Consider the following 10810-nt stretch of genomic DNA (forward strand, 5'->3'; position numbering starts at 1 on the left):
GAGGCTGGGCCTGAATTTTGCCTGAAACTCTCAGACTGAAGAAGTCTCTTGGAGGAGAGACGAAACGTTTCATTAGAGAAGAACCCGTCCAGAAGACCTACACAATTTATTTCTTTTTGATTTTTTACCTGGATTACTGAGATGCATCAGGACTGCTTGTTTAATACTTTGCCAGTATCTGTACAACTGGCAAAGTTACAGCCATTTCTGTGGTCGCCATCTTGAATACAGCTGATTGATTACTTTCTGACAATTTCATCAAAATCAGTCCTGTGGTTCATGAAATAATTGTTCAATAAACAGAAAAAAAACACACACAGGAAGGAGCTTCAGTGGTAGGCAAGAAAAATAACCTTTAACATAATAATTCGACAGTATTTGTAAAGAGTTCTAACTCATGATGCTGTATAAAGCCATGAAAACTAATAATCCAGTTTTTGTCCTCAGATCAGCGGTCAGTGCTCTTGTCATCCTGGTTTCGGTGGAAGAACGTGCAACGAGTGCAGAGAGTTGTTCTGGGGAGACCCTGAAGTAAAATGTCACGGTACGTTCACTGTGGAACATCATCATCATCATCATCACCATCATCATCATCATCACGTTTTTAAATGTCTGCTTCCACAAAGACTGCAGCTACGTTTGTTTCACCTCTTTCTCACCCCGGAACCCAGATGGGTTCAAAACTAGAGACTTCCTCTTCTGTGAGAAAGGCTGAACGACTAGTGGAATCAACTGAAGAAGCTGATTGACTTACCTTAGCTAAAAGTGGCAAAAAACTTGCTAAAAAGCCAAAGTAGCAAAATGCTATCTCTAAGCTTTTTTTTAAGCTTTTGTCTATTTCTAGCAAAAAGCTAGATATAGCAAAAGGCAAGCTAAAAGGTAAAAACAGTAAAGTGGTTGCTAGATGCTAAAAGTAGCAAGAGGTTAACTAAAAGCTAAAGTAGCTAAAAAGTTAAGAGTAGCCAGAGGCTAGTTAAAACTATGAAATGACTAGCTAGAAGCTAAAATACATAAAATACTCTAAAAGCTTAAAGTAGCATATTGAAAGCTAACAAATGGCTAGCTAAACGTAGATAAAAATAGCTAAAAATTAAAAGTAACAAAAAGCTAACTAAAAAAGTAAAGTGTGAAGGTAAAAGGGACAAGTAGCTGAAGCTACACTATATCGCCAGAAGTATTTGCTCAGCCATCCAAATGACTGTGCACCAGTGCACAAAGCAAGGTCCATAAAGACATGGATGGCAGAGTCTGGTGTGRRTGAACTTGACTRGYCTGCACAGAGTCCTGACCTCAACCCGACAGAACACCTTTGGGATGAATTAGAGCGGAGACTGAGAGCCAGGCCTTCTGTCCAACATCAGGATGTGACCTCACAAATGCTCTTCTAGAAGAAATATCAGAAATACCCATAAACACACTCCTACACTGCAAAAACTGTCCATCTTACCAAGATTTAAAATCTTATATCAGCCAAAAAGTCTTTTTGATCTTGTTTTGAGACTGAGTTACTAAACAAAAACTGACTGTGTAAGAATAATAATCTTGTTTTCAGAATGTGTGAGATTATTTGCCTTGTTAGTCTGAAAATTTGACTTAAATTAAGTCAAAACATTTCTGCCAATGGAGTAAGAAAATTTTACTTGGTAAGATTCTTTAAATAAGAAAAAAATTGAGTCAAATCAAGTATTTCAAGAATCTTACAAAGTAAAATTTTCTTACTCCACTGGCAGAAATTTTTGACTTAATTTGAGTCCAATTTTCAGACTAACAAGACAAATAATCTTACACATTCTGAAAACAAGATTATTATTCTTACACAATCAGTTCTTGTTTAGTAAAACAGTCTCAAAACAAGATCAAAAAGACTTTTTAGCTGGATATAAGATTATAAAACTTGGTAAGATGGACAGTTTTTGCAGTGTAGCTGCAAAGGGTGGACCAACGTCATGTTGAACCTTATGGATTAGGAATGGGAGGTCACTGAAGCTCATAGGCAGGTGAGTGAATACTTTTGGTAAWATAGTGTAAAAGCAGAAAAAAAGATTAGCTAAAAGCTGACATTAGTAAAAGATTCTCTAAAAGCTAAAAGTAGCACAATAAAACAAATACAGCAAGAATTCTAAAGCAGATTTTAAGAAGAACAATGGGATTGAAGATATTTTATGTGGGAAAATCTTTGTAAATCAAGTTCAATAATTCAAAAAGTTATAAAAAAATCAGTCCACATCTCCTGAAAGAGTTGAAAGGTTTTACTATATGAAGGACTAAGATATTGAAAACAACAGCTGAATCAACTCTGAAACCAACCAAAGCCTGCATCGTGGGAACATTTCAGCTCATTCGGCTCCTTCTTCGTGCAATCAAATCCAGATGTTCTCAGCTATTCTGTCTCCATGGAAGCGAGAGCAGACGTTGATCCGAGCTGCCACATTTCCACAGATGTACACAATGAGACTCTGTTAGTGTGAAACAGTTCAGATCATCAGATCCGGCTGATGGGGGGTCTGAGTGTCGGCTCAGGGGGTGAAGAGAGACAGTTAGAGACAGGTCCAAGTCAGGAAGGAGGAAAGTTCAAGAAAAGTGAACAGCTTAAAAAAAGAAAGGGCTAAAGAAAGGATGTGTGTTAAAGGAGACAATCAGTCCTACAGTGTTTTTGTGTTTCTGGGCTGAAGACATTCAGACTTTTTAAAAAGGTTCAAAATCACAGAAAAGTTTCAGTTTCTGTAGCTGAAAATTAAAGYTTCTGTTTGGTTTCATTCAGACCAGATGTGAAGCAGATGTTAGATGTACAGAGTCTTCAGCATCTTTATAGATGTTTGTGAGGTTTAGGGTTTGTGTCAGTAGAACATTTGAATTCACAAATAAAAAGTTGTCAAGATTTAGGAGAAAAACAAAATGTTTTTATTTTTTTCAAATGCTGACGCAGCTTTTGCACAGTTCTCCAGTTTTGCTTTGAACTACATTTGTGCTGTCATTCTGCACTTTTTTAGCTAAAGTTTAGCTGCCGTTCTGCTCTTTTTTAGCTAAAGTTTAGCTGCCGTTCTGCTCTTTTTTTAGCTAAGGTTTAGCTGTCGTTCTGCTCTTTTTTAGCTAAAGTTTAGCTGCCATTATGCTCTTTTTTAGCTAAAGTTTTGCTGCCGTTCTGCTCTTTTTTAGCTAAAATTTAGCTGTCGWTCTGCTCTTTTTTGGCTAAAGTTTAGCTGTCATTCTGTTCTTTTTTAGCTTAAGCTGAGCTGTCATTCTTCTCTTTTTAAGCTAAAGTTTAGCTGCCGTTCTGCTTTTTTAAGCTAAAGTTTAGCTGCCTTTCTGCTCTTTTTTAGCTAAAGTTTAGCTACCATTCTCTCTTTTTTAGCTAAAGTTTAGCTTCTGTTCTGCTTTTTTAGCGAAAGTTTAGCTGGCGTTTTGCCTTTTTTTTAGCTAAAGTGTAGCTGCCATTCTGCACTTTTTTTAGCTAAAGTTTAGCTGCCGTTCTTTTCTTTCTTTGCTAAAGTTTAGCTGCCATTCTTGTCTTTTTCAGCTAAAGTTTAGCTGCCGTTCTGCTCTTTTTTAGCTAAGGTTTAGCTGCCGTTCTTTTCTTTCTTTGCTAAAGTTTAGCTGCTATTCTGCTCTTTTTTAGCTAAAGTTTAGCTGCCGTTCTGCTCTTTTAGCTAAGGTTTAGCTGCCATTCTTTTCTTTCTTTGCTAAAGTTTAGCTGCCATTCTTATCTTTTTCAGCTAAAGTTTAGCTGCCATTCTGCTCTTTTTTAGCTAAGGTTTAGCTTCTGTTCTGCTTTTTTTAGCTAAAGTTTATCTGGCGTTTTGCCTTTTTTTAGCTAAAGTGTAGCTGCCATTCTGCTCTTTTTTAGCTAAAGTTTAGCTTCTGTTCTGCTTTTTTTAGCTAAAGTTTAGCTGGCGTTTTGCCTTTTTTTAGCTAAAGTGTAGCTGCCATTCTGCTCTTTTTAGCTAAAATTTAGCTGCCGTTCTTGTCTTTTTCAGCTAAAGTTTAGCTGCCGTTTTGCTCTTTTTTTAGCTAAAGTTTAGCTGCCATTTTTCTCTTTTTCAGCTAAAGTTTAGCTGCCATTCTGCTCTTTTTTAGCTAAAGTTGAGCTTCTGTTCTGCTTTTTTTAGCGAAAGTTTAGCTGCCGTTTAGCTTTTTTTTAGCTAGAGTGTAGCTGCTGTTCTTTTCTTTCTTTGCTAAAATTTAGCTGCCGTTCTGCTCTTTTTTCGTTAAAGTTTAGCTGCCGTTCTGCTCTTTTTCAGCTAAAGTTTAGCTGCTGTTCTGCTCTTTTTTAGCTAAAGTTTAAAGATAACTAGTTTCTGTTTTAATAAGTTTGGCATTAGTTACTGTAGCTGTTCTGTTTCTTGTTCTTTTCTTGTTCTAACTTTAGTTTTAGCTCAGTCTTTCTGTAATTGTGCTGAGGGGTGGGGGCTGATGGTCAGATAGGGGGTCCTCTGGTCTGGTGGCTGTTGATCAAAGTTCTCTGGTATTTGAGCACTTGAGGAGTTCTCTTCAAGAAATTCCTTGGTTTTTTTTTTTTCTTAGTGAAGCTGTTTTCTTCTACCTCACGAGTTTTTCTCACTTTAAACTGAAAAATGTGGAGTTCTAAGTTTTCAAACTGCAGTGATCTGAAGTCACATGCAGATCCCTCTCCCTCCACTCCCTCCTGAGKGTCATTTGGTTTTTGTACTTTGATGCATGCGACCAAAACTACAACTCTTTCATTTTTTAACACGGGGTTTTCAGTTCCAACAGTTGACAAAGATCTGATAACCCTCTTTTCTTAGTGGTAGGTCTGATTGTGAAACGTCTGTCTCTAGATCAGTCAGTCCTACTTCCTGACTTTGYGAGAAACTCTAATCAAAGCATCATGTCAGAATTTCATGGCCAAAACCACCAACAGTCTCATGTATCAAAGAGCGCAGCTTTTATACTGAATAAAGGATGTTTTCAGATTTATCAACCCGTGCCCACGTCTGCACTCCTTTCCTTTATCCCAACAAACATGGAGCTGAGCACACATCAGACTCCGCCCCCTGAGTCCTGAACTGCTGAATGGTGATTTGGTGAGAGTTTCCAACAGAAACACTGGTTTGACTGGTAAACTCTGCTGCTGTCTCCTCAGCCTGCGACTGTGACCCCCGCGGGGTCTCGGAGCAGCAGTGTAACAAAGTCAGCGGTCACTGCGTCTGCGTGGAGGGCGTGTCGGGACCCCGGTGTGACGTCTGCGCTCGCGGGTTCACCGGAACCTTTCCAGACTGCCATCGCTGCCACCAGTGTTTCGCAGAATGGGACAACGTCATCGGTCAGTTGACCAATCAGACGCATCGGCTGGTCAATAAGGTCAACGCCATTAAAGCCAGCGGAATCAGTGCGCCTTACAGGAAGTCCTTTCAGAGCATGGAGAAGAGCGCCGCTGATATCCAGGTCATCCTAGACCAAAACCCGGCCTCACAACCACTGAGTGAGATCCAAAGCCTGCTTCAGCAGGCAAGGTGAGGTCTGGTTTGGTTTGATGAAAACAGTCCCGGTCAGTAAAACCTCTGAACTTTTACCTCTTGTCTTTGCTTCAGTGACTTGATGGCAGCTCTGACTCAGACCTTGAACAACACTGAGGAGACACTGGTTCTGGTGGACCAACAGGATTCTGCTGTGAAAACCAAAGTGGACTTCATGACGGCCGATGCTCAGAAACTGGAGCGGACCGTCCTGGAGCTGCTGGATCAGGTGGAGTTCATCAAGAACTCCGACATCAGAGGTAAAATGTCAAAAATCCAAATTAGTTTCAGCTTCATGAAACCACACGGTAAACACTTTATTAGTGACGCTTCACCCCTGCAACGTTTAATTATTTAACTCTCTTATCTGTTAAACTAAAGCCAGCTCAGTCTGTGGAGCATTGTCGCCCCCTGCAGGTCAATCTGATAACTGTCACAGTTGTTCCTAAACCCTTTGACTGATTGATCAAAACTTTGTATTTTTTTAAATGATCAGAAGCTACTGGTGGAAAAGTTCAGTCTGTGAAAAGAAATCCAACAAATGTACAGCAGCCTAATATTATAGCAGAACAAGTTCCCTGTGAGATCTGTAAACAGAATGATAGACAAATCTAAATTGTGAGCAGGCATGATCAGGAGTTTATTATTTTCTTCTTCATTGGTGCTGATTTCAAAGGGACTTTTCTGCTTTGTGATAGTCGTCACATTTTCTTTTTAAGAACTCATGAAGCAGTGATGGAGCCAGATCATTTTTATGGTGGTGGCCAGACTGGGACCACTGGTTACACAGGGTTGGCCCAGAAAATAACTTTTTTTTTCTATATGGCAATTTCCTAAGTATCTATTTGTGTTTCTTGGTCATTCTCATATCTATTACACCCGCAGTAGTTACCATGTAGTTCTCATGATGTGTAACATCATGAGAATTTCCTATTTGAGCAGCTCAGGTGAAAGGAACGTTCGACGTATGAAAATGGCTTTGCCAAAATGTCGCTGGTTAGGGTGGTCAAAGATTTTTCTATTGCGTCCATGGCCAACCTGGCTCTGCCTCTGCCAGGAAAGGAAAAAAACTGATAAAACTCTGGTCCATCACAAAAATAAGTCGAAGTGGCAACAATGCCTAGACCAGCGATGGGCAACTTAAATGATGGAAGGGGCCACAATTTTTTGTTGAAACTACCAGAGGGCCACGTAGCGCTGCACACTTACCGAAATGTAATAAAACTGCCATTTTAAATATAATTATTTAATGAACATGAATACAAACAGGTTGAAGCAAACAAAAAATAAACAAGTACTTTAGCAAGCTGAAGTGTAACAGTATGGTAAAAAGTCTGTTGTTTATGTACCGTATTTTTCGGACTATAAGCCGCACCAGACTATAAGCCGCACCCCCAACATAAAAAAAACAGTACACCCAAATTTGCCGTCAAAAAAGTGAATTCAACATCAAAACATAAAAAGCAAACCTTTAGGATTTAAAGTACGGAGGAATATGGTTCATTTAACTGACCTTATTTTGGTAGTTTTCTTTAACAGTTTCTGGTCCAACAAAACGTCTCATTCATCGGCCTCCGGTGCACTGAAACCATCAAAGTCCTCTTCAGTGTCAGAGTTAAACAAGCTGAGAAAAGCTGCGTCACACAGCGGAATCTGTTCAGTATTGCTTTCTGTGTCGCTGTCCTCACGGGGTAATGCTGGCTCTGAAGCTGTGGTGGGAAAGCCCTCCAGCTCCAGCATACGTCACTGCATGGGATTCCTTCCCCGGGGAGTGCAATGAGGAAAAAAAAGTCTGCGACTCTTCACTCGACGTTTATCCACAAACTGGTCCTGGATTAAGCTGCAAAGTTTTTATCAGTCAGATTCTACCGTGAAAAATGTCTGTTTTATCCCCTTTTATGAGTTTTTGGCCATTGACTATCTTTAAATCGCTGCTTCCTGGTACAACAGTCGGCTCTGGAAGCGATCGCTTTTTTATTTTTTTTTCCTTTCTTTTTTTGAAGCGAGTGGTTGAAGCAAATGAAGCATAAGAGCCCCCTGTTGGCTGAAGAAAAAAATCCATGTAAAAGCCGCACCGGACTATAAGCCGCATGGTTCAAAGTTCAGGAAAAAAGTCGCGGCTTATAGTCCGAAAAATACGGTACTTGTGACTTCAGTAAACTTCTCATATTTAGCTTTGTGCAACGTGTTGTAGTTGCAACTTATTAAAACCTTTCTTCGCAGACAGCATCTCTAAGCTGACAAAACACAGGTTTGACTTGAAATTCTGTGAACAGATTTTATTTTTTTAAATTGTTTTTGTACTTAAGAAAAGTACTCATAGCAGCTCGTAGAGTCACAAGGGTGGACATGACAGAAGTTGTGGGCTGCCCGTTGCCCGTCCCTGGCCTAGACATTGATTCTGCTTGCAAGTTATTTAGCCTAAAACTAAAAGCAAAATAAAAATAATAGAAACCCTACCCCCCGCCCCCCTCCTTGTATGACCCTTCGCCCCTCAGTTTGAGAACATCTGTTTTAAACTGAATTACTTCATATTAACAGCTGCCCCAGGGGTTGTTTTCAACAGCTCTACTTGGTTGTGTTTGTATTTGTCTTAGCAATATAACAGAAATCATCTCACTCTGAAAACTCCCTGGTGCACCAAAACAGAATTTTCAATTTGATTGATTGATTGATTGATGATGCCTTTATTGTCATTGTACAGAGCACAATGAAATTACCATTCAAGAAGACGCACACGTGACAAAAACATGGGAGAACAAGTGATCAGGTCATGCAGCAACCAGCAGGGGTCGTGCTATCTTTAAAAAGAAAAATGAAAAAAACACAGTTGTTGGATGAGGGGAAAAAACATCATATTATATCAATGAAATATGATACACTAAGGTGTTTTTGAAAAAAAAAACTCTACAAGCAAGAGCACATTTATTAGCCAGAGGAGTAAGTGAGTTGAGAGGAAATTAGTCCAAATAATCCAGCCTCCCAAAAGAAAAACTCGTAGTTCAGCCAAGTTCAGAATATTGGTATTGAAATTGTTCACTCTTTGTAGCTCCAGGTTGACCTTCAGGAAAATCAGATTAAACAGAGTGAGAGGGGGTGAGRTTGGGGGAGGAGCCTCAAGTCAACGTAAACACCAGGAGAAATTTGATCCACCGCCTTCACATGGGTTGGAGACACAAATCTGCAATCAGTTGTTTGGGAACAAGAAGTACTTTCGGGCAGGCAGACAATAACAATTTTCCATCTGCCTTAATGTCCGCTGGTACATCTCAATGTGGCAGATCCAATCAGACAAATAACGTGGACATTTCCACCAAGCCAAGCTCACAGCTTCTCCAAAATCAATCCCATCTCGCCAGCAAAGTCGAGGAACTGCAATTGGCCCGCGACCCTCAGCAGAACCGCTTGCAGACCTTGTCCCAGCTCACTCAAGGCAAAAGTCTGAGTGCTGATAGAACAGCAATCCTTCATATTCGTCAGGCAGCCAGGAAATGAACAGCCACCGACGTTGTTTTGTAGAACATCAGGAGACCACCAAGCCAATCTGTAGAATCCAGTGATCAGAATCCAAATATCTATCCAGAACAGAGCAGAACAGAGATCCCACCTTTGACATGTCCTCCCATGGAAAAATAAAAAAAAATGTTCCAAAAGTTTATTAAGAGACCAGCTAACCTAATCCATAAAAATAAATTCTAAATTTTCGGTTTCGGATGAAAAACTTAGAAGAGGCTCTGAGCAGCAAAATAGGGAAGATAAGGAAGGGCAGGAGAGAGGGAAACAAGCATCTTACTCCTCCAAAAGTGGAAAAAAATAAAATAAAATAAAAATTTGAGAATTTGAGTTTTTCCTTTTACTTTTAGCATCCCTCACTGTTTGTCTGTCACCAGGTGCCACAGGCAGTGTCACCAAGTACTTCCAGCAGTCTCAGGCAGCTGAAGCACGAGCCAACGCCTCAACTGTCGATGCCGGCAGCCCAGTGGAAACCTCTGCTGCTCTACGGAACCTCACAGAGGACAAACTGAACCAGACCACAGAGGAGTTCCTGCAGAGGCACTCTGAGCACGCTCAGAGACTGGACACGCTGGCYGGAGAGCTGCAGACGTTGGACCTGTCTGATATCAGCCGCAAGGTGGGAGAATAAATACAGTAGCTGCTCATCTAATAGTACCACCACCTAGACCAGCTTGTGGATTTTAGATTACACGACAGCAGCTGCGTTGTGAGTAAACAAAATGTAGACAGACGTTTATGGTTGTGGTATATAGTAGGTGGTACATAGGTTCTCAATAGGCCAATTTTTAAAAATGACTGGATGGCCACTCAAAATTTCAAAACGGCCACCATTTTTCAAGAGTAACTGTGGTTGGGCAAAAGTTTGGTGGGCAATGGAAAGTATTTTGGACAACGGCTGCAGGTCTGGCTGTTGCAGCCGATGCTAATGCTACAGGCTTGGGCTAGCATGCACAGCTTTGTGCAGCTATAAATGTTTGGTGTAACTATACTCTTAAATAAGCTCTTAGTATGACCATGACTCATATCGATCCTCTTTTAATTCCCATTTATCACCAGATCAAACGTGCATCAAAATGTAGGCATAACTGAAAATTTCACATCTTTAGCTTTCTTAGTTGCTGAGTTATCAAGCAAAAATGATTTATGGCAGCATTTTGGTAGAACGTGTTGTTGGAATTTGGACTAGAGTTTATTCTTCCTTCYTGTCCTGGTTCATACAGACCTGTGGCAGTCCACTACCTGGTCAGAACTCATGCTGGTCTTCGTCCTGTGGTGGTCTGGGATGTGCGGACTCYGAGGGTCAGAGCAGGTGTGGGGGAGAAGGCTGCGATGGCGCCGTAGCGACAGCCAACAATGTGATGATGAAAGCACAGGAGTCCGAACGGGAAATCCTGAGCACCATGGCAGAGGTGGAGAAACTCTCAAAGATGGTGAGTCCGGCTCCTGGTCTGTGGTTTCAGGAGGACTATGAGAAGTGCTCTCAGGTTTAATTTCTCTTCAGGTGTCTGAGGTGAAGAAACAAGCTGATGAGGCCAAACTGAGCGCTTTTAACGTCCTGATGAAGACCAACAGAACCAAACACAAGGTCAACCAGAGCAACGAGGAGCTGCGGAGCCTCATCAGACAGATCAAAGATTTTCTCACTCGTAAGTCTCTCCAGCACCTTTAGGTCTTCAGAATCACCAGGGGCCTCATTGTACAAAGACTTGCATGGGTGTCTTACTGAGACGTGGTGTACAGTCAAATCAAGAAAACTGCGTAACACACACACACACACACACACACACACACACACACACACACACACACACACACACACA

At 40.8% G+C, this 10810-nt stretch overlaps 1 protein-coding gene across 1 annotated transcript in view; it reads left to right on the forward strand.

Moving 5' to 3' along the window:
- lamb1a (laminin, beta 1a) overlaps positions 1-10810 on the forward strand; it is a gene marked incomplete at its 5' end in the record, with an annotated part of 61746 nt that overhangs the window by 43330 nt on the left and 7606 nt on the right. The window contains 6 exon segments of the mRNA XM_014020141.1: positions 448-544; positions 5102-5471; positions 5550-5734; positions 9365-9606; positions 10211-10420; positions 10492-10636. Of these exon segments, the coding sequence (XP_013875595.1) occupies positions 448-544; positions 5102-5471; positions 5550-5734; positions 9365-9606; positions 10211-10420; positions 10492-10636 (1249 nt within the window).

Source organism: Austrofundulus limnaeus, unplaced genomic scaffold (assembly GCF_001266775.1).
Source record: "Austrofundulus limnaeus strain Quisiro unplaced genomic scaffold, Austrofundulus_limnaeus-1.0 Scaffold241, whole genome shotgun sequence".
In the NCBI taxonomy this organism is placed as follows: domain Eukaryota; kingdom Metazoa; phylum Chordata; class Actinopteri; order Cyprinodontiformes; family Rivulidae; genus Austrofundulus; species Austrofundulus limnaeus.